A 24,567-nucleotide genomic window follows, 5' to 3' on the forward strand; every position below is an offset into this window, starting at 1 on the left:
TGGCGGGGGTGGTGGCGGCCGTTGTGCGGGCCGCTGGCTGAGGGGGGAGCGGGCGGGCGGGCGAGGAAGATGGCGGCGGCGGCGCGGGGGGTGCTGGCGGCGGAGCTGTTCCGCGAGCGGGTGGCCATCGTTACCGGCGGCGGCACCGGCATCGGCAAGGCCATCGCCGCCGACTTGCTGGCGCTAGGTGGGCGCGGGCGGGGTGGGGGCTCCTCAGGGAGCCCCGGTGGGGCAGCGGGGCAAGGTGGGTGTTGGGGGGAGCAGGGCCGGGCGTGAGGTGAAGGCGGGGGATGGAGTTTGGGGAGGCGGGTCAGGGAGTGCTCGGGGGTTGTGGTGCGTTTTGGGGGTAGGCAGCCCTCGGGGAGCGTGTGTGTGAGGAGTTTATGGGTGGGACGTTGTGACGGGAGTCAGTGAATGGCGAGAACGAGGTGAGGTTGACGTGGGGCTATGTCTTTTGACCCGCTGGCACTTAATAGATGCGCTGTTTTAAATACAGCGGTCAAAGTGAGGTTATATTAAACCTGGGCCCTTTCTCTCATTCTCCCTCTTAAGTGAGTTTTCGTCTTGTTTACCTGGAGGATTATCTGGTCGTTGAACTGAGTCTTACGAAATAGTATGGTTTTGAACTCTTGTCTGCACAGTAAGCTTCGAGAAATGGTGCTTGTCTCTCAGTGCTTGTGACAGAAATGTCCTGAAGTTAATGTATGTCTTCAGCGTGCGCTTTATGGGTTCTCCTTCTGTGCTGATTACGGACAAGTGGTAAAATCTGGAGTGAAAGGCAGTCTTCTGAGTCATCCACCTTGCAGCACCTTTTCTGCAAGTTCAACATAAGTGCTAGGGATCATCGACATCAGGCTGGTTTCAGATAATGTTTATTCTCGTGATTGCGTCACTGTCTTCAAAATACCAACACTAGCATTATGCCTCACAGTGCCAGGCTCCTCATGCTTTGCGCTGTTGAAATGTGTACCACGCCATTCCACTGCATATTAAAGAGCTTTCTTTGTTAAGATGGTGTGCTGGGAGACATCTCTGCCTCTCCTGGCCTTTGTCACCTCAGCTTTCCACTTGCTTTGTAGAGCTGAAGTGAGGGGTTAGTTCTGTTACCTTTTTATTACTGGGGAACTAAGCATTTTTTTAAGATGTCCTTACATGCTCCCTTAAAGAGGTGCTTTTTAAGCATCATCACACTGTTGGTTGATGATGTTACCCAATTACCTTAAAATTGTACTTAATTTGATCTGCATTATTTTTCTCAAGCAAAATACAAATAACAAAAGTGTGTGTCCGTAACATCCTACATAGAAAACAAGGCTGGAAATCTCTACAAAGCACATGTGAGAAAATAAAGAAAGAGTTATGGCTTAAGTCTGAGTAACCTTCCTTTCCTGCAGACTTGCTGGCTACTCCTGACAAGAAGATGGCCGGGAACTATTTCCATGTACACCTTGCTCTTTAGGCTGTATTTTTTTGGAGGGGGGCTGGCTAGAGAGGAAATACCTGTAGGAGCAGTGACAGATAATGCCAGTCATGGTGTACATTGTTTTTATAACTTGCCTCCTTTGAAGCCTTCTGGACAGATTTAAACCTTTCATCTGGAAACTTGTGCCCCTTTCCCCCTGACCCTATCAGGAAATGGACTGGTCATTCTTTGTGAAGAAAAATAAGTGAAGCAGTGTAGGCTTGTACAGTAGGTATCCAGTGTTCCTCAGTGAGTTAGAATCTCCCTCTCCCGCAGTTAGCGTACTTAACAAAAATATAGTCTTTACTGGACCTTATTCTATATCAGTATGTGCATTGATAACAATTTAAGTTGATAAATATAACTGTGCTGCTGTGTTTTAGTATTTTGTTTTAATCTGTAATTGTGTGCCATTTTATGAACTCTCCTCTGTGTTAGTCAGGTGGTTGTGCAGGTGATTTGACTTCTTCATTTAAAAAATCAGGAGACATCAGGGACTAGTATCTTTACATGTGTTGTTTTAAGACGGCCACTGATTGAAGGTGAACCTCCCATTCCTAGGGATATGTAGTTGCAGCACTTCCTTCTGGAAGAGTTCAACTCCTCTTTTTTTTTTTTTTTTCCAGTTTTATGTATAGTTTCACAAGACAGTCTGAGCCAAATGAACAGCTTGCTGCTCTTTACTCCCACTAGTTATTTTGAGTTGATTCTGGTGTTTGTTTGATCACGATAGGCCAAATTCTACTCAGTAAAATAGCAACAAAGGAAGAAAAAAAAAACCCACGTGGCAAGATGTTAACATTTTTTTTTGACTGTTTGAGGGTGTTGAATTGGTTTATGTTAAAGCAGATGAGCAGCAGAGCTGTTATGAGGAAGGGATGGCTTCTGCTGTGGTGCTGAGATTATGGAAGGGGGGAACTGGGAGCAAGATGTCCTTGCCTGCTTGGCAGGAGAAGCTAGTAATTTGTTTTACCCATAATATGAAATTACACGCCACTGGATTTGCTCTGGGAATTAATTGGGTGTGGTCTGTTTTAGTCTATGTAGTAGCAATCACTGAAGCCTTAAAGCTGTCCTGAGTCCACTGGTGTGACAGAAGAAACTAGACTGGTTGTAGTGTAAGTGCTTGCTATTAATTTGGCACTTTCGTTGTTTTTCTCTGTAGAATGAGTCCTTCTGCCTCCAAATGCTGAAAAAAACAGAAGACTTGAGGTTCTGCCTATTTTTTTCCTCTCCTTTCTGAGCTAGGATTCTACAGAGTGTGGTGGTGCTACAGGGAAGCCTCTGTTCCTGCTGTCTATAGTCTGCAGATAGGAAATAATCTCGTGAGGCTATCATCCTTTCCTTCGGACTCTGTAGGGTTAAAAAGCAGTGTTACATTTGCTCACCACTAGTCAAAATTACAGCTAGACATACAGTTAGATTATATTTGTGGTTTTAGGAACAAGCATTTTTTTGTAATCAAGATCTGCTGAAACATCTTTAAATCACATAATTGATAAATGAGGCAGCTGTGAGCAGAGGCAGCAAAACTGATGTCTGAAAGCTACTTTGCTGACTCCGCAACTCACAGGCTATCTTCCCTTCTGCAGGAAGAAGAGGGAACCTCATGGACAGTTTTTTGATCGCTCTTTTCCTGGCACAGTGGGATCTTGTTGCTAAGAAGCACCTGATATCAGTCATTTCTCTCTCTTACAAGAACTTCAACACTGTATCTTCTAGTCAGTGACTAATAAACGCACATCCTACAAGATATCTCCATGATCTTATTAAAAAACTAGCATAACTGTAATTTTAATTATGTTAGCTGAAGGATGTTTAATTTTGTCTCTACAGGTTGCAGTGTTGTTATTGCCTCTCGTAAATTTGACCGATTAAAAGCTGCTGCAGAAGAACTGAATAATACATTTTCTTCCATGTGTCCTGCCAAAGTGACTCCCATACAGTGTAATATCCGCAAAGAAGATGAGGTAAAGACTAGTGATCTTGTTCTGGGGCTTAACATGTCAAAAGCTTATTGTATATATAAATTCTCAGATCTCCAAAGGTCGTCTTTGGCCTTCTCAAAAGTGGCTTAGATCTGGGGAAAGGGGCAGTAAAGCACTGTTAAATTGATCTAGATAAAGATGTGCTTTCCAAGGGAAGACCATTTTTTAGCCAGCTAAGCGAGAAAGCATTTGTAATGGCAAATATTTTTCTGACCATGCATACGTATTTCAGATATTTCTGAGAGAGGGAGGCCTTGGAACTGGGATGTTATACAGCCGAGCTGGAGCCCACTTAGCATGGTTCTGTGTCACATTTCTGTGATAGCAATGAGGGGGCGTTAACTTGTGAAGATGGAGACCTCAGAATGGTTCCTTCAAACACAAAGTCATAGCATGGAATCTCAACCTTGTGACTTGACACAAGTGGCCTGCATTGTCAGTTTTGCTTGTATTAAAGCAAAAAAGCACCACAGTTATTATTTTTAGTCATGTTTCAATTTTGGTTACAATTTGAGGTGTGCCTCATTACAAACTACTACTATCCCAGTTGAGTTTTTTTCTTTATATTACAAAAAATGGAAGATCAAGAGCAAAAGTATTTAATCCAGTTTCTTCAGAAGTCTGTATTCACCTCCTAAGTTTTTTAATCTGTGTAATTAAACATTTAAAAGTCCAGCATCAGGTTGGACTTTTAACTTATTGAAGACAGCTAGAAAATATTCTAGTAACCACTGATTGCTACATTTTTCTTAACCTTTCAAAGTCTCTGTTAAATTCTAGCATAACTTAAAGAAATATTAATGACCTTCAGTAGCTGTGTAGATTCTGGAAATATCCTAATATACAACCATAAAGCAAATAAAAAATAAAATTCTTCCCTTATGGAACAGCTCATGCCATAAAATATTTATAGTGATATACTTAGACTTTCTCTCCTGAAGGAGATGAACCCTGGGGCTGTGCAGTATGTCACTTCACCTACCAGTGAATTTTAGGTTTGTATTTACTAGCATCAGCAGTGCGATATAATAGGTTGTGACAGATGTCAGAGGGCAACTTACATGATTAAAGGTAAAGAGAGAGAAAAAGTTTAAGCCTTCTTTCACATCAGTGTTCTTGCAGAAAGTACTCTGGCATGCCTAATAGCCTTCTGCAGGTGAATCTTATTTCTGCACCAGTTTAAAAATGATTTAGTGGGAACTGCAGTGTTCTGTGAGATGGTAGAGGGCTTGGATGGTGAAATGAGTTAATCTCCACTGAACAAACTACCATTCCTTCTTTGTTTCCTGTTTATTAAGTGCAGCTAAATACATATTTGATAAAACAGCCTTAGATGGCTTTGGAGACTTTTTTGAAGGTGCTTTTAAATCCTTTTTTATAGTGCTGTGTAAAGTGTTTAGGCATTATTTTGTGTTGCTGGTAGCCATGCTGATACTTGGAGAAACTTCTGTCTTTGCTATTACGCTGCAGTTTCATCAAAGAATTGTCTTGTTTCCAGTTTTGTTTTAAGCTCTACTCATTTACAGACACACCAGAACTTTCTTAGAACTTTTCATACAATATTGGAGAAGCCTCTATCAGGTGTCTCCTGCCAGTGGAAGTTCTCGTAAACCATTGTCATTTTTATATATGTATCTATTGAAGACAGCGTTGAGAGGAATAAGGTAGATTAAACTCCAGTCTTGAATTTTTTGGTCATTGACTCAGTCTTATAGTTTGACTCAATTCAGTTCTCCAACTGCTCTTCTTTCTGTTGAAGTCCTATTTAGAAAAAAATCACTGTGAAAATTTCATAAGCCTTTTGTGGAAGTTTTGAATAAAGAATGCAATTTCTGTTGCGTATTAACATAAGAACTTACGTGTACCTGCTAAACAAATATTTATCCATTCCAGATGACCCACTCCAAGACCAGATATTTTCACCGGTTAGAGGCATCTTGTGATCTTGGTTCTTTAGCTCTTGTTTTTCTGGCTCTGTCCTCTTCCCTTAGCTCTTTAATGCTGAGATTCTCAAAGATTGCTAAATCCTGGCCACTTATTACTTAATTTCTACAAATTACTATTGAACCAGAAATACATGGATCACGTTTTCAGCTTTTAAATTTGTAGTGAGGATAGCACTTCCTTACACTTAGGTGCTTGGTGTTTGTAAGTTGAAGCTAGATAAACTTACATTATCAGTCGGTAACTTACACTGCTAAAAACCATCAGAACTTAGAACTGAGGGATGTGGCAGGTTTTCCACAACCCACCGCTCACTATTGCTTATTTATTATATTTGCTAAGGGCAGCAATGGTGAATACTTTTTTTCTAATTTGCACTTGATTACCTTGCAGAGACTAGATGAAAAGTACCTTTGGGCTTTTATTTCTATTCAAAGGCATCATACATCCTCTTTCAAAACCTATTCCATTCTTAACCTAAAATTTAGTGCCTGGGACTTGGAGTCAGGAACAGGGATCAGTAAAAGACGTGGTGAAGGATTTTTCTAGCCTAGGAGGTAAATCTTGAGTAGAGGCAACACAGCAATATAGCTCACTTCAGCATTTTCACAAATATAGCAGTAGCTTCCTGTTTACAGTGGAAGATGGGGTGAGAGGGCATTTAAAGAAACAAGACTTGTACAACTGTGTTGGCTCCATATGCTACTCATTAATAGCTTTACAACTCATTGTCTGGTTTCAGCTTAGTATGAGTGAAGAGTATTTACCTCAGAAATTCACAGAAGCACATTGTTGGGTAGAGAGGACAGCCTCTACAAGTATTCCCTGTGAGTCGTTACATCCTCTTTTTCAGGTACCAAAGAATGTGCGAAGGAGAAAGACCTTATAAATGTTTCAACAAGGGAAAAAAACTTAGAAGTTCAAGCCTCCTTAGATGTCAGAACTGATCCATCATAAGCTACAAAGCCCAGGAAGCTTCCTGAAGAACTACATAATTCATTTAGTATATGCTTTTCTTTGACATCTCACTGAAACCTTTCTAAGAGTAAATCTTTCTCTTAAAGGAAGCCACTGTGATCACCTGTAGGAACAAGCCATCTTCTTACCGTAGCATACCTTTTTTTTTTTTTTTTCTTATCCCTCCATCAGTTGTTCTGTGTTTCTCTAGAGGCCCCTATGAATTTTGTCCTGGTTTTAATTTTGTAATCAGGCAAACTGAAGGGAGGGACTTTGAATAGAGGAAATCTAAGAAAGATGAAAGTGCTTTCAAAATTGCCAGATGATTTTTTAATTTTTTTTCCCTCCTATTGCAAATCTTAAAGTAACTGACCTGCTTTGAAGATGACACAGCTCATTCCTCTTGTGTGCCCTAGTTTGGATCTGTGAAATTCAAGCATTAGAAGATTCATCCCTTATCATATAGTGCGATATGTCTGTTAGAGTTCTTTATGACCTAGGAAGAGTCAAAGAAGGTGCAGTGAATTAATTGCTGCAGAAGCTTGATGGCATATATCATGGGAATAGCTTAATGAATTCACATTTTTAAGTCTCTTAATCTTCATCCTCAGAGGCCCTTTTGCTTTCTATTTTCTAGCAAAGCTTACTTTTCATTTAAAGTGCAAGAAATAATCTTGCTTGATGGAGGATTTTCAACCACTGCATAACCTGTCAGGCTTATTTCTGTCACGAGTTTGCTGCTGCTACTTTTGGCTAGTTTTCCATTGAGTGTTTTGTAAAGGATTACAAACCTGTTTTGTTTTTAAAAATGGAAGAGTAGAAGGTTCTGGGATGCCGGTAAGAACACATGAGGTTTCTATGTTCTGTCTTCATAGGGCCTTATCCTGAAGCACTGATTGTGCACCTGTCTCTTATCCTGTGGTCTGGAGTATATATAGTGATCAATACTGCTTCTTAGTGATTATGAAGTTGAAGTGATTTTAATTATTTGGATATTTTCTAGCACTGCTCACATAATGTGTTGAACATAACAAGAGCAGGTCAGTTTGCTCTTGCTGAGATGCAGGCCAGACAGCTGTCTGTGTGTGTGCATCTTTTCAAAGCAAGCTCTTTTACCCAAATCCAAGGATCTAATTAATTAATTCCAGTGCCTCAGTGTAACGATGGCCAGAGTGGAGGAGAGAGACCCTATCCTTTTTCTGTTGTAAAAAGAGCTTTCTATTTATCTTTGTAGGCGTTGGGAAGGGGAAGCATGTGTTTGTGTATCTTAAATGTTGAGCTACAGCAAATCTGTAGATGGGGGAAAGAAAGACGTGAGGAACTTTTTACCCTTGTAAAGCCTTTGTGCTATATGCTCTGGACAAACATTTCTTTAACTAGCATCTAGGTAAGTAGAAGACATATCCAGGTAAGTGGAAGATAAAACCTTGTACTTCTAGTAGGCCACTGCTCGTCTTGAAATCAGCAATTCAGAATTCTGTCCATACTCAAGCTCCAGCAACAACAACTGCTGCTGGACCAGATCCCAAGGCTAAAATCTATCACTTGGACATCTGACAAACAAGACTTCTTGAGACGGACTCAGTACAGTACTATTTAGCACTTATCTTGTGTCTGAGTTCAGTAGTAGCTTTTCTTTTCCAATAAACTTTATAGCTTAGCATAGTTTCAATTGGCTTATAAATACGTAATGCCTGTCTGTGTGAAGCCTGTAGTGGAAGACTGTGGCTTGGTGGGGAGCTGTGGATAAGAGATTCCTGTTGTCATACTTTAAAATAACACAGCAATAACACAAAGTAAAAATACCTGTTATCACTGTGCAAGAATGCCTACTAGTGCTAGTCCCCAAAGAGCAAATCTCTAACACTCTGTAGTAGATAGTTTGCCTGTTGAGTTTTACTGAAGTTCAAGGTGACCTGTGAATGCATGTGGACATTTGTCCCTTTTCTCTGTGTCAGCAAGTACTGTCATCTCAGTTACCTTTGGAAGTGTGCTACTCAATAATACTTTTGAGTTGCAGTCACACAAAAGAGTTCCTTATTGAAGAGCACCAGTCTTCTGGTTATGTCTGAAGTGCCTGATTTTGTTCTTTTCAGTCTTTTTTCAGAAGAACGTTCTAAACTGTTAGCTCTACCTTGTGAGGTTTTGCTTTGCTTCTGGAGAGAGTCTTTAATAGCTTTTTAATGAAGTTCTTTCTGTGTGGTTTTTGATTAGGAATAGAAAGGAATCTTCTTTAGTTCTCACTGTGATTTAAATGTGTTCCAATAGACTCTCTTCCTCACTGTGCTGGTGGCTGCTGTCACCATCTTTACTGTAATTGTGAGAAGCACTGCAATGATGCTTTCTCTACAACATAGAAGACATTGTGAAGATTGCTACAGTTGGAGCCATCTGAGCTGTCACGGGAGAGCTTGCTAGCCTTTCCTAGCTTTTGGAAAGCAGAACTGATATGCGTTTGTTGGGTTTTTTTATTGCCCTGAGAATATGGTGTGACAAGTAGGAACAACAACAGAGTTTCTTAGAATACAACATGTGCACCATTTTGAATTGATATGTCATAGCAGATTTTGTCCACCTGTTGAAAACTTGCTTGTAATGTCCCTTCTTAGTGGATTTTTTTTCTGTTAATTTGTTGTTTGTTGAGGATTTTTTACGATTCTTAGCATTTTACCTTTTTTCTCTTTCTCTTCCCTCCCCACCCCCAGCCTGAATAGCCTTAGTCTGTTCAAACATTCCTTGTACTGAAACCATTTCTCTTCCATAGATGAGCCCATACTTCAGTGACTTATGGAGAACAATATTCAAAGCAAGATTCTCAGGCTGACAAGGAGAAGAGTTTGATATTGCTGAGCAAAGTACAACTTTTGCTGCCTAGTGACAGATAACTTAGTTTTCTCTGGTTGTGAGCAAACCTGGAAGTCTTAGTGTGGCATGGTGGTTCTCACCAGTCATGGGTTTGGGACCGCTGTCACAGGTGTTTTGATTTTTTTTGTGGTTTCTTTTCCCTCAGATCCCACAAGCTGCAGTGACTGATGTGAGGAATAAGATGACATTCAGAACTTAAAGATGGTGATTTAGGTATTAAAATTATTTTCTTAAGGCATTTTTTCTCAGCAGGCATTATTTTTCAATCAGGCTTCACTCACTATATATTTAGGTTTTCTTCTTCAGAGAGATGCATCCTTACAGGATCCATACTATCCTGTTAAACCATCCTGAACTGTTAGCAGCACAAGATGTAAGGCAGCTATTTATGAGACTGAGTTGGTGGCACTCTTGGTGAGATACAGATCATGCATTGCTTGTTCTTTTATTTCTGATGTTTTTTACTGCTAACTCAATACAGAGGAAGGCTGATTGATATCCTTCCCCTAATCAAATCTGTTTCAGCAGCAGCATTGCTCCTGCTGTTTGTTTTTTAGGGGTTTTTTTGGTCTGTGTTTTCTTTGACCACAGATGCTGGATTAACTTTTTATATATGCTTGAGTAGGAATAAGTGATGCATGGTATCTAGTTATGATAGGTAATGTAAGCAGGAAACAGTCATGTTGTCCCATTTACCCTGGTTCTTGAGATAAAGGTTAAATTATTAAGCAGTTGCTATAGAGTTCTTATTACTATCTTGTAATAGGAAAAATACATCAGCTTTGGTATCTGTAAAATCTTCGAATGCTTTGAAATACATTCCCCTCCAGAAGTTCTCTTGTGTTTAGTGTGTGTGATAAAACTGCTGTACTTCCAAAACAGAAGACAGTGTAAAAGGCTTAGCTCACAGCCTGTAGCTCAGATTAGGTCAGTGTTAGAACTAGGTTTAGATTCTCAAAATCTCTTTCCTTCTACATGAACTTAAGCCACTCCTTTTCTGCACTGACAGCTCGTTGAGTGAATAAAATGTCTGTTGCTATTTGCTGTTAATACCTTCTCAGAGTACCCAAAGGTAAATAGTGCCAGACAGTGCTCTTAATCATAAGTATTCATCCTGCTTATAGACAGATGCTATCTGCTTAATCAAATATTCACCTTTGTTTTGCTGAAGAAGACAACTTGTAGTATTTCCAGCACTTTTTAGAGTTCATGTTTTGTAGGGTAACAGACTAACCTTCCTGGTCTGCATAAGAAGATTGGCTGTTGCCAACTCCTATGTCAGAGCTTTAGTGAATGTACAAAACTTCTAGATGAGAATGTTAAAACTTCACAAGATGACTTATGTTTTCTATTTAAAATGCTCAGGTATATGGGTCAGAAAAAAAACCCAGTAGCTACTTTATATGGAACTCTTCCACCATTTGATGTGAACACCCTCACCCTTGTGAAAAATGTCAGGAGATTCTTAGTAGGTCTTAAGTAGCAGGTTTTTGTGTGTGTGTGTTTTTACAAGCCTTCAGCAGCTTAAATCCCCTTCTTTCAGTGCTGGTATTCTGTGTAGCACCTGCATTATACCAGGAAGATTTCCTAAGTAAGCATGGACTCAGCCCAATCCTTCTTGGCTGACTAAACCTGTCATACCAATCTTCCAGCCTCTCTGAAGGCTGGTACCTCCTCTTTATGTGTGAAAAGGACATGAGAGAGAAAATACTGTCTGATAATCAAATTGGGTATATAGCTTAATCAGCATACCACACTAACAAATATTGTTTCAGGTAGAAGCCTTGGTGAAGTCTACACTGAGTCTGCATGGGAAGATTGACTTCCTGGTGAATAATGGAGGTGGCCAATTCTCAAGTTCTTCTGAAGCCATCCGTGCAAAAGGGTGGAATGCTGTGATAGACACGAATCTGACAGGGACCTTCTACTGCTGCAAAGCAGGTAAGGACTGACCATTAAGCCTTTTTTGTTTAATTGTTTTGTTCTTTACAGCAATACCAGAAGACAAGAAATGTAAAGTTTGCCTACCTTCTTTTTTCACACACTTCTCTGACAGCGGATATTTGTTTCCATGAATCTCATCTGCAAAGCTTTATATTAAACTGTACATTACATTTGTTCATATATACAAGCATACATTTAGGCAAGTATGATCTTCTGGTTAAGGCCAGGTTTGGGGAGTCACTTGGCTTGGATACTCATTTAAAAGACTATAGGAAAGCCACTTAACTTCTGTGGCCTGTATTCACTGTGTGTAACAGGAAAAGATTTCTCTCCCATTAGGAATGTAAATTTAAAGATAAATTTAAGTATGATAGGTGATTCTCAGATAGCATTGGGAATGTGGAAATGAAAGTAATTTACATGGAAGCATGAAATCTTGATTGCCACCAAAAGGCTTCTTGACAAACATTGAGCCTTACGTGGACCGCACCTGTTATCTCACCAATCCAGTGGTGAGGCTATGGTACGAAGAGCAGATTGTGTATCTATATCTGCACAGGAAATGTGTAGTGTAATTGGAGTTAAGGCTCCAAATTTGGCTTCCAGTTGGCAAGTTCATTTGTATGCATTTCTTCTGATATTTAAGGTTATCTTCCTCCTTCATACAGTGTACAATGCCTGGATGGAGGAACATGGTGGAGTCATTGTCAACATTACTGCTGCCGTGAGAAATGGCTTTCCTGGAATGTCGTAATACATATTTTATTTTTACATTTTCCTATATTTTTTCCCCTAGAAGTACTAATTGCTCCTGAATACTTCATTTTAGAACGGTGTGCACTGGGCAGCAGTAGAGTATAGAAATACGGTAGTTAGGTCAAGAGAGAGCAATAGTATCACTTGGCTGTATGTGTGGGGATCTCTTATTAATTCAGTAGAGACTAGAGGAGTAAATGGCATCTCTGGTCTCTGTCAACTTGTTTGTAAGAAACTATGAAGCAAGACTTGCCAGTGAAGCTTTCACTGGAAGTGGTATGCTAGGGGGACTAGTTGCACTGAAACGTAACCTTTACTTGTTCTCTCTCCAAATTTCTGGAGGGTTTGCAAGAGCTTGGCACCTGTTGTTTTCTTCTACTGTTAGTTTACAGGTCTTGATGGTGTAATGAGTTATGGGAGTTGGACTGGGAACAGGGGACTAGGAGGAACGTTTCTAGTATGTTACCAGGTTTTGTCTTTGTCCTTTGGGTCACATAATGCCTGCCTTTCCCATTTTCCTTTTTACTCCTGCTTTGTAGCCATCTTTCTTGGAGAAGGTCTCTGATGCAGAGAATTGGTTCTATTTGCTCTGCTCATTTTTTGACTGGGAGAAGGCTTATGGGTACAAACATATTACCACATTTGTAGTTCTTTTATACTGACACAAATGATCACAGCTGTCTACATGAATATGCAGCATCCTCTCCATATCCCTATGTGTACTATATTTGTTCAAATTTCTTTATCCTCAAAATGGGGGTGAGCAGGAGTCTTCCTGTTTGAAACTTTTCCGCCAAAAAGTTCCAATTTGTTGAAATAGAAATAGTGCTCGGAAAATAAATTGTTTCAGTTCTTTTCTTTTCAAAGGAAATTTTGAAGTTATCAAAATGCTGCATTTTGACAGTTTCTTAATTGAAAAAAGTCTGAATTTCTTCTTTGAAACTACCTATTTTTTTAAACTTTGAAATTGAGTTTCTATTGAAGAAAATATAAAAGTATAATTTGAGCAAATATTACGTTACCACTCTTTGTCCTGATTCAGTGTTTAAAGTTTCCAAAATTTAAAATTTTTAAGGAACAGCAAAATATTTTCTTACTTGTTCTTGGCAGTACAAAATAAATTTAGAGATCCACAGGGTGGTGCTGAAGCTACAATTATTTGAGTTTCTCCACTCTGGTTAGGTCTCATTGAATTGTCACAGCAAATAGGCTGAAGCTATATTTGAGAGTTGAACCAAGAGATAAAAAAACTAATTCTGACTAACAGTGGAAAAAAATTTCCCAAATAACTGTTGTGTGTGGATGTAGATGGATAGACAAAACTACTCTCAAATTAAATTCCTGTTGAACTGATACTTGTTTTAGAAATGTACTATTGAAAAAGACTTGCCTTTACAAGTCCAGCCACCACTCATGCCAAAAATCACATGATACAGTTTTTCGTAAGTATTAGTTTTGAACATAAAACTAGTCAAGTTTGTTTGCTTATAGAGTACCTGGAGTTTATTTATTTCTGGCCTAAATGTATGAATAAGTTGGGTTTTCTTATGTTTTTCTGAAGTGTTCCTTATTCCTTTCCTGGTATCTGAGAATCTATTGTATCTATCTCCTCTGTTTTGCTAGGCTAAAGGAACTAAACTCTGTTAGTTTTCTGAGTCCCACTGTCCGCTATTCACTGCAGTAATTTTGTCTGTATTTGTTCAAACTTGTAATCATTTCAGACTAGTGTCCTATAGCAGCAAAGTGTGTGAGATCACTCTGCCTATGGTCATCTCTATCTCCATCCATCTATGGCAATTTTTGAATAGTGGCTTATTTTAGTCATGTTTGTCAGAAGATCTAAACTATTTTTCAGAGCACTGTCCTTCCAAGTGTTTCTTTACCTATGCAGCCTAGCTTTCGTAGTTTTACACAGTTCGAACTTTGCCTTCAGTTGCTTTTCATTTTATAAGCCTGCTTCTGCAGTAGAATGTAGCTGATCTCGTGTTACGCTGGGGAAGAGATGGTAAGTATTTCCAGAAATTACAGGAAATCATAGCATAGCTTGTTTGAACTGTGAAGCTATGGTCAAACTTACAAACTAGAACATATCTCTCTCTCTGAGATGCTTGGTGCAGTCATAGAAAGCTACTCTGACTACCCTAGTGAGGCTGTGGTAGAATTAACATTGGGCACTGTTAGCTGAGGGAACAGATGTTTCTTTTGCTTTCTTTTCTCAATAGGCATACAGGAGCTGCAAGAGCTGCAGTGAGTAACCTAACCAAGACTCTAGCTTTAGAATGGGCCCACAGTGGAGTAAGAATCAACAGTGTTGCTCCTGTAAGTAATGGCAAATGATCTGATTAAACTTAGCCATCATATGTGTTCATGGTTAAAACTTTAAGACCAAAAGGGTTTTTAAAATCTATAGCCTGTAACTGTTTGTGGATTATTTATGTATGTATTTATTTATTTATTTATAATTCCCTCATCTATGTTCTTCAGGTCATTTGAGAGTGTTTTGTACTGTTTGGATGACAAGCCAGAGATGTGGGATAAAATGGCTTCTGCTTTCTGCTTTGACTTGGCATTCTTGGTTTTTTTTCCTAGCTTAATGAATTGATACCTGGGAGGAGTTGGTAACCTGTCTTACAAACCCTTGACATAAAATTACCAAATGCTTTGTGTTTCAGTAATGAGTACATAATTTCTGAGTTCACAAAACTTTTTCTATTTGAGGTTCAGGTATGCTGATGATTTCTACCTGTCTTTACAAAGTTATGCTACATGTTAAGTTAGGCTAGTTTTAGGCATAAAAAGACTATTTGGAGTGGACTTTCTCTCAAAGAAATTATATGTAAAAATGTGTGTTCTGATTTTTTTCTTGTCAAATATACGCAGACAGGAAACTGCTATACAGGTCAGCTAAAATATGCCTACCTCACATTTCTGAGGAAGTAGGTAGCATGTAGCAGTTGTTTTAAATAACTGTATGGAAAGAGCAGCTATATTTTCTAGTGCATGGTGCTGCGGATACAGAGGTTACATAGAAGCCCTAGGTTTGACATTTGAGATTCTGATTTGTGTAATCTTCACTCTTAGCCACAATTTGTTTTGCACATTTACTCCCTTGAAAACAAAAGAGGAAAGGTAAACTTTGCCCAGTTACTTCTACATTCAGAATTTCTCTTACCTCACAGTATAGTTAAGTGTCAAATTTGTTTAACTGGTCCCTAGGAAGATCTTTCTACTATCTTTGTAGGATGTCTGTATATCCTGTTGTGCCTCTTGTCCTAAAACATCTGGCTCGCTTTCTTTGGCATAGCACAGAATGCTTAATGGCAGATGTGTGATGATCATTCAGGTCATGGCTCTTATGTAGCCTCTGGAGGCCCAGCTCATCTGGAGACTTGTTAAATTTTAAGATCTACTTGCTTGTTTTTCCTGTTTATTTGTTTTTTCTGATTTATCAAGTCTTGGGGAAGTAAGTAATTAAGATAGCATTATTATGTGAATATTTTTTTCAGGCATGCTAATTACCTAATGAATCATACTAATTATACTTTATAGCACTTGTCAAAAGAAGTTTTTGACAAGCCAACGCTTCAGTGGTTTGGCTCTTTCAGAAGTATTTGCTAGCTTTGTTACTATCCTGGTAACAAAAATCCATGTTGTAGTTACAGTAATACTTTATATCCTTCTGTCACCTTTATGGACACACTAGGTCTGTGGTAACCATACAAAACTGTTACTGCTTTATAGGAGCAGAGTAACATGTAGGGAATGGGTGCATAGAGAGGGAAACATGCATTCTAAAAAAACCCAGTTTCACGTGTGAGTTACTTCCCTAGCTCCCAAAATATAGTCACTCACATTTCACGGATATCTTAGAATAGAAATCTTAGCATGTACTCCATGGAAGAGTTCACATTTTTTTATCTTACTTGAACTTGAGTCCTAAAGGTTCTGTCATAACTAATCTATATAACCTTGTGTTCCCATTGCTGTAGCCTTCATCTTGCCTCTGAAGTCTAAACTGGACTGTATGATCATCAGAGCAAAGAGTTGCCTTTTTCTATTTCTATAGCAGCTAAGTAGGGAGACTCTGAATTCTGACTGTGAAATCTGTCCCCTTCCGTAATTCACAATAAAATCAATCTAGTGTTTTTATGGTTTACAACAAACTGTTGAGAACTTGTTCTTGGGGCTTTATAGTTTTCTGCTGTAAGTTTATATGAAATGATTGTAATTTCAAAACAGTCTTTGAGTTTCTTCTTTATACTCTCCACTTCATAGTTATTGAAGTGACAGTGGAGAATTGGAATAATCTGAATTATTGTGCTTGAATAGAGATGTGGCTAGCAGCCAAATTACCTTCTTGTAGAAATTATACCATTCCATTAAATTTAAAAACTTGCATTCAAGTGCTGTTCAGATAGTTTAATCCCACAGAAAATACCAGTAATGACAACTTCACAATTTTACATTTATCACAGTTTAAACATATGCAGGAGAACGTAATTTTCACTATGCTGTTTTAAAATAGGGAATAGTATTTTCGGAAACTGCTGTTGCAAACTATGGAGAACAAGGTGCAATGATGTGGTTAAACACCATGCCAAAGATTCCTGCCAAGAGGTTAGCGGTTCCTGAGGAGGTAACGTATTTCAGAACATTTGTAATATTTCTACTTCTCTGTCTCTATTTTGAAGCCACTTTATTATGTGGAGAACAAAGAAAGACTTAGTTTTGCACCATAATGCAACATTAAAAAAGAAAAAAGCTTGTAATAATGTGTAGTAGTACCAAGTGGGAGACTTAACCAGTAGTCACTGTTACACTGAAAATTTAATTTAGATGCCTCTTATGGCTGAAGTGTTTCATAGTAGACATTAATTCCTGAAAAGGTTGACTTCCAGCAGGGAGCACTAAAAGAATGAATATTAATGTGAAAAAAGTGTATCTTAAAAGTACTTAGCTCTCTTCCACAAGAATGTGAATCTTTGATAAACCGGTCAATTTTTTTGTTTGAGTTTTGGCATCTGATGCGGATTTTTGAGAGCTTACTGTTTTCATCTGTTATGTACTTGATGTTTGTCCCTGGAAAGATGGCCTTAAGACTGTTACAGTTTTCATTATTGAGTAGAAAATGTTGCTATACCTTGCCTGCAAAAGTTTTTACAAGCATCTTTGCTATGAACAATTCCCAGGAGTTTAAGGCAGATTAAAATTGTCATTCTTTTGTTAGATCTCTTCTGCAGTGTGTTTCCTACTATCTCCAGCTGCTTCTTACATAACTGGGATAACCATGGTTGTGGATGGTGGCCACAGTTTATACAGCCAGATCCTAGAAATACCTGGTAAGAAATGGGCTACAAAATAATACCCTTCAAGTGACTGAAGTTGGGCAATGGGAGGACACAAAAGTAAAATGCTTGGTTTCTCAATCAACTAAGTATGTTGTTTTATTTGTTTTCCTCAGATCATGACAGATGGCCCTCACCACCAGAAGGAAAAAACTCTGAAATGCTTAAAGAGTTTCTTTCTGGCAAGTTCAAGCCAAAGCTGTAAAAGAATGAGATTTCACCATATTCCCAGTTGCACACTTGCTGATAATCTTGTTTTGTGATTTGGGCATGTTTTTCTCAGTAATATATTTTTTTTTTTGCTCTTGTGTAACTACATTGAGTGCCTTGATTATCATTGGTATATATTTAAAACTTGAAAGGCTGTACATAGTAAATTTCTTCTCTGAAAACACTCACTGCCCTGAAAACACTCAGTCTCTTGGGAAGAGAAGGTATAAAAGAAATTCTCCATTTGCACAGGCATTAAGTAATGAAGAATCTCAGTCAGAAGTGAATAAAAAAAAATACTTATTTTGAAGAGAAGGGGGCAGAGAGGGAATGTTTCAGAATCCTTCTATTCTGAATGAATTTGGGGAGAAGATAATTTAAATCTCTGTTATTATTAGTTGCATTGGTAACCCTTGAGGTAGCTGTTAGCTCTATGCTATTTCTGTTCAGCCACACACTGAGTGTTCAACAATGATTTTAAAGACTAAGTAGGGTAGGTATTTCTCTGAAAAGAATTAAAAATAAGGCAGAATACTGTTATTAATGTTCAAACTAATATGGCATATCATATTGGGAATGTTTTGAATTGTTTGCAGATAAAACAACATAATGGAGTTAAGCTGGCTGCAACTTATATTTGGTAATAGAATAATCTGATAATAAACTTAAGCTTTAACATACAGTATGGAAAACAGTATAGATTCAACAATTTGACATGCAAAGTCTTGAAGCAAAAGCTGTGGTGTATATTGCAGTGCTTTCTGCAGTATGCTATACTGTTAAAAAGAGAAACTCAGAATCCTTCATTTACCAGTTAAAATGCTTTCTATCCATACTGTGATGTCTTACAATGTTAACACAATTTTGTTCACCAGTGTCTCTAAAATAGGTGTGATTTTTGTGATCAATGCAGAGATTCCATTTAAAAAAACCAGAAATCTTGCAATATATTGCTCCAAGAGGCTAGATTTGTAGTTACTCACTTCTTTTTATTCACTTTAAGGCATGTCTGATAACTTTAATCAAAATATAAAAAATAAGTGGTGACTGTGTTTGCTGTAACAACTGAAATTTGTGGAATCAAGTTGCTGATATGGAAGTGACCTCTTTAATACTTCATTTAGGATTGAATGTAAGAGTCTCTGCCAGTTGTTTGTTCTCTGCAAAGATGTTTGACTTTTGTGTCTTTCATTAAAACATGGGGACTTACATGGGTACATGTAGACTGCTTTTTCATGAAAATCTGAATGAATTTCAGATTTTGTGGGGGAGGAGGAGTTTGAGCCAAAATGCTTTCTCCTTCTGATACATCCTTAGTAACTGAGTGGTCATTTATGTGGTTGTGAGAAACTTGTACAGAGATAAAACCAGCTTTTTTCAAACCTCTTGTGCAAGGTATATTTTGATTATTGCAAATGTTAGTTCAGGGTACGCAGCAAGAGAATTCCTGGAAGAAAATGCACGTGTTAGATAACTAGCTCTAGAAGCCTAGCCCATTGCATTTAAGTGAAATTACTTAGTTTGTTAAGAGATTGTTTCTACATTCTTAACATCTTTCTGTAAAAGAAGGTTAAACATGAACAGGCTCGAGACTTGTGGAATTTACTTTCTCTTCATGTTTAACTGTGAGCTTCTGTGATACGTGTGGACTGTAGATTTGTGAAATGGAAGTGATTTGTTAAAACTAAATTACTTTTATTATATACCAGAACTGTTCTCTACAGGATTTGAGCATAAACTTGGAAATAATTATTTTATACTGTTGCAAATTTCCTCTTTAACTTTGCTGGAGTCTGAATATTCATAAAGAGGGGAAGTTTATACATGATGGTGGTGAAATGCATCACTCATCTCAGTGAAATGAAACATTAGAAAAGTGAGCATTCTCCTGTGTGGGAGACATGTTCAGTCTGCAATTAATAAACTTCTCCACAAGTAAGAACTATAACAAACCTTTCCACTTGCACTGAATAGAAGGAACGTTTATTTGACCTTGCCTTCTTCAACTTCCATCAAAGCAATGGATCTATTAAGAAGATCTAAGCTAGTTCTTCAGGAGAGGCTTGTTCCTGTGTGTGCTTTCTTCCCTGGCAAGAAGTTGAAACAGCCAGCATTTGTGGAGCCAAATGTGCTGCAGCTTAGTGCAATAGGAGAACATACTCAGAATACTCTAGGGGTAAGTACGATGTAAGAATGCAGAAAATACATCCTCGAAAAGAAAAGGGGAAACATCAGTGTTCTCTATTTTTTTTGCTTTTTCTTTTTTTCAGTAATAATATTAATGTCCTCTATGTGTTGAGGCTTACTGTGCACAATATTAAAATGCTTATCACATTATATTAGTTATTATGATACTGACTCTCTCTTGCTGTAATAGTTTTGCAATGATCACAGCCTCTGATTTTTTTTCTCCTCCCCCCCCCCGCCCCCCCCCATTTTTTCTTCTTGCACCAAGGAGAACATGAAATTTTATTTTGGTCTTTGCCTGTTCGGTCCATTTTTATGCAGATTAAAATGATTTTAAAAGTTTCGCAGTGCCTTGCAGAAACTCAGTGTTGTGTCAGCTGGCAGCACGAATGTTTCAGGTTTCTGCTGTTAGTGCCACAGATAATATAAGCTGTAGCAAAGCTCCTATGCTGCTGTTGTAACAACAGCCCTTGATCAAAGGGCATTGAGAGGTTAAAAAAAAAAGGGTGTGGTAACAAAAACATCCTTGACCTCTATAAGATTTGGGTATCTGAAGTTCAGAGAACAGGGCTTGATTTCATTTTATTTATTTTACAAGGGAGGTGAATGCAACTGTGGGAAAAGGGCTAAGGAACCTTAGGAGGAATCAAGGAGATTATTGAGCAAACACTGAAACTTAAACGTTTGCTGTACTGTACAGTTGTAATAAGAGAAGAATGTTAGAATGACACATTTATCATTCTGTTAGAAATCTCTTTTCAGTTGCTTTAATATTTACCTCTGGCTAAACCTGTACCTATTCTGCCTACCCCCTATCAGATACTCATTTCACTGATAAATAGGTGCTTATCCACTGTTTGGTACTATATCTGAATATGTGTCGTAGAACTTTACATTTATGAAAGCAGTGTAGTTCCATGAAGGGGAATTTTTATCAAGTGTATGTGCCTTATGTTTTACAGATATTCTTTGTGTTAAGCAGAATACTGATTATTCAGGGTATTTAGCGTAAAATGAAGTTTGATTAGTCAGGGGGTTTACTTAGTGTAAAATGAAGTCTGTGTTGTAAAAATCGTCATTCTTTAAAGATTAACAGTCATCGTGTTTGCTAAAGGCAATATAGTCTGTGTAGTGTCATTCTGCAGTAAGGTCCATTGTCTGCCTTAAGATGTAAATGAATGAATACAAGGCAACAGTTGCTTGTTGCAAGCTTTTATGGCTATGGTTAGTCTTCTGAATCATTGTATAGAACATCCTGTATAATCTTTAAGAAAGCATGCTATTTGCCAGGTAGTGTAATTTCATATACTTCTAATCAGCATCTCCTAGTTTACTTTTGCCATCTCAACTAGCAGACTTGCATTAAATGGCTGAGTAATGTAGACATTAGGGGAATAATCTTATTAGTAGAGTCAACAGTGCCTGTGTTCTGGATTACTGAATATGGCTGAGTCCTAAAGGTAAATGAGTTGCTCTATAAACTTCAATGACAGGGTTGGAGCAAACAAACGTACCAGTACTGCTGCCCAGGCTCATTTATAGTGTGCTTTTTCCAGAGAAGCAACTCCATTTTTCCCATACTTAGGTCATTTCAGGTATTACAGACAAGCCAATAGCTAGCTGCTCTTTATTTTGTTCTGGAACTAAACTTAAATGTCTTGGGCAGTGGGAATGCATCCTGAAATGCAAAATACTAAGTGTGACGGGAGATTTCTGGATAAGAAATACAGTTGCTAGGGGGGAAGATGAAGCCTCTTATGAATCTTCCAGCAGAGGTTTAGGACTGTCCTCCCCAAGCTATTTGCTCTTCCGGTCTTTTGGCATCAGCCTCACAGTGATGGGGCATTTGTATTGAGATGAACTAGAATTACTGAGATGCAGGCACATGTTTCCTTCTCTCATGGAAAGGCAGAGGAGCACAGCAGACCGGTAGGACTAGCAAATGCTTGAAATAGTACTCAATGCATGCGAGCTGGATTTAAATTTATAAACAGAATGTTGGTCCTCCTGCTGGTGAGGAAAGACTCTTGATCATGTTATAATATCCTGGCATCACAAACTTTATGCTACTGCTCTTCCCAAAAGAAGCCGTTTTGACTTCCCTTATCTGCTCTATCTCCAGCAGCTTGTTCCTTTGCCAGGTAACTCCTCTTTTGATTAAAAAATATGAAATTAATCACTTATTTAATTAGATACTTTTCTGGATGTAGTTCAAAACATGGTAACATGGTAATACGGCGCCAGCTATAGGAAGGAGTGGTGGGGAGGCAAAGAAACTTGGGGAGGAAAAGGAGGATGAAGGCATGGCCATGAAAAGCATCTGGTTTGTTCCCATTTAAAGTGTTTAGAAGCTGTGGCTTTAGCGTTAACTAATACAGGCACTTGTTAGCCTCAAGCAGTATGTCTAGAAGGTGAGAACCTCTTATTGCAATGAGGTATTGATTCTGGAATCCAGGGAGAGCCACACTGCCAGATTTCAGTCAATTGCTTGAGCAGACTATCCTAAGATGTGCTTACTCTATAATTTCCACCCCCGCTCCTCCCAACTTCCATTGTCTGTATAGGGCTTGTACTGAATGCATAAGTAACTAATATGCTTTATTGCAACTTCTGTCACCTATTTTTATGCTCTTCCATATCAGCAATTACACTGTTTCTATAAGGTTTACTTTGCTCCAGTAGCATGACACATGATCTCAGAACCATGCCTCTGGGTTTGGGCTGTGCTCAGCGTGATCCAGTGTCATAAGTGCTTGTCCCTGGTGTTGATAGATATTTTTTATCTCAAAGTCAATATTTAGCTGTTTATCCTGCTCCTGATACTGAAGATGCTCTGTTTTAGGGACTATGGCATAGTAGCGCTGATGCCTGTCAGGATGTACATCACCTCTGCAAAGCACTCTCGGGATGGTGCTCATAGTGCAGTGAGAGTGCTCTGTGCTATGCGGTCTTTGTGCAGAAATACAAAGGACCGCATGAGTAGAGGAATGTGGGATGATTTTCCACAACCCTTGCTAGCTGCTTCTGTAGTGAAGAAACTCTTGACTTCAAAACCTACTGTTCGCTAACCCTTCCTCCATCAGTGAAATCCATTTGCAAGATGCTAAAACTGACAAATGGCCATGAACTGGAACATTAAGGCAAGGGAAACACTGGATGTGTTTTCAAAGCTGTGTAAGCAGCTGTGGCTCATTGATCTTGCTTGATGGTACAGGAGCATCACACGACGTCAGCATTTTTCTTGGCTCTTTCCCTATCATTTAGCAGAGAAGGTCACCTTTTTAACTTTCTAGTTGAAGGCTCTTGGTCACGACAAGTGTCTCATGAACATGGCTGACAGTTTTGCCAACTATGGAACAAAGTGTCTTAGCTTTGAGGTACGACTACATCTCCTTCGTGTTGGCTCTGGAGTTCTTATTAATCAGTGTGATTCAGAGCCTTGTGCCTTTCTTGAATATGCTTCATCAGTTGGTTTTTCTTTAGCACAGTCCTCTTCGTTCCATTTTTTTTAAAGATGACAGTATTAGTTGTTATCATTTTCTGCGGCCTATTTCAGTGGAAGATCTCAAAATACTCGGGTTGTGGGCCTTGATGTGCAATTTTTTAGTTTCTTACGTGGTTCCCACTGAAGGTTTACTTCCTTCCCTGGGTATGCAGCTCGAGGTCCTGTCCCACTGAAGACTTGTCTATTTGCAAGAGCTTCCCTGCATAGTTATATATGCCTATAGTAACAATGTAAGTCTTAAACTTCTGTTCAAGTAGGTTTTCCCAGGTTTGTTTAAGGTGGCCACAAAAAGCCCCCAACCCTTGTTTTGGGTAGGTTTTGAGGGCTTGTCCAGGCTTTACAAACCTCTGATTGTCTTAAAGGTCAAATACCTCCGGCCCCACGGCCAGAAAGCAGCACGTGAGGGGCAGCTCAGCTGGGATTACTGTGCTGTAGTCAAGTTGCAGCAGCACCGATCACCACTACCTCGGTACGACTCTCTGAACACATGCTGCCCGTCAGTATGTCACAGAAGGGGGTTCGCTAAACATGCACAGGTCATTCGTGCATCTCGTACACCACGGCTCATGCCTGTAAGCTTATTTTTAAATCTGTACAAAACTAATTACAGTGCCATAGTAATCTTTACAGTCATCCGCTACTTAGACTTCGAGGGTAGCAGTAATAGCTGTCCTGCTACGTACTGGGGAGTGCTTCCTCGCTGACTAATGTAGGGTAGCATCCTTCTTCCTAGCACGTATTGATTTCCTGAGGGAAGAAGGTGGCTTCTGCAGAGGACGGGCAGCCAGCGCTGGGAGAAGCAGGCACCCTGCGGGCAGCGGAGCGGCGTTTTGAATTGTCCTAAAAAGCGTGCGCAGCCGGCTCGCCATGGAGTCACGGCAGCTTGTCCGACCGCAGGACGGTGGCGGGGGGCTTGTCTCAGGACCGGTTTTTTTTTTTTTTTTGCAGTAAGCAGCTGAGGAGACAGGATTGTACCGGGGCGAACGTTCCCATCCGCTCCTCGAACAGCACACGTCGCAAACCGCAGAACGGCAAGAGGCTGGGCCCAACGCGGCATCACCTGACAAAAGCGACCGGCGGCTCCCCCGTGCCGCGGAGCACAGCGCGGCGCTCCAGCACCAGCTGCCGCGGCGGAGGCTGCCGGCGCCCCGGCTGCGTCCCCCGCTACCGCCGCACCAGCGGGGGTCCGGCCCCGTCCCAGGCCTCCTGGCGCCCGCGGGGCCGCCTTACGGAAAGGCGCGTTGCGGGACGCCCCGCCTCAGGCCCCGCCGGTTCCCGGCCCCGCGGGGGGAGGGGGCGCCGCCGCCCCGTGACCCGAGGCGGGGGAGGCTGCTGCGCACGCGCCTCCGCCGCCCTTCGGTGCCGGCTTCCCGCCCCTTCCCCTCTCTGCGCGCGCGCAGAGGC

General features: G+C 39.7%; 1 protein-coding gene across 1 annotated transcript; it reads left to right on the top strand.

The window, feature by feature from the left end:
* The first annotated feature begins 32 nt into the window (after positions 1 to 32).
* PECR (peroxisomal trans-2-enoyl-CoA reductase) lies at positions 33 to 18,682 on the top strand. The gene is made up of 8 exons (XM_075028707.1): positions 33 to 187; positions 3,299 to 3,432; positions 10,992 to 11,157; positions 11,829 to 11,910; positions 14,139 to 14,235; positions 16,442 to 16,552; positions 17,144 to 17,255; positions 17,378 to 18,682. The coding sequence occupies exons 1-8, from the start codon at positions 70 to 72 to the stop codon at positions 17,464 to 17,466; spliced, it is 909 nt and encodes a 302-aa protein (XP_074884808.1). The 5' UTR covers positions 33 to 69; the 3' UTR covers positions 17,467 to 18,682.
* The last annotated feature ends 5,885 nt before the right edge of the window (positions 18,683 to 24,567 follow it).

This window comes from Buteo buteo, chromosome 5 (assembly GCF_964188355.1).
Source record: "Buteo buteo chromosome 5, bButBut1.hap1.1, whole genome shotgun sequence".
Classification (NCBI taxonomy): domain Eukaryota; kingdom Metazoa; phylum Chordata; class Aves; order Accipitriformes; family Accipitridae; genus Buteo; species Buteo buteo.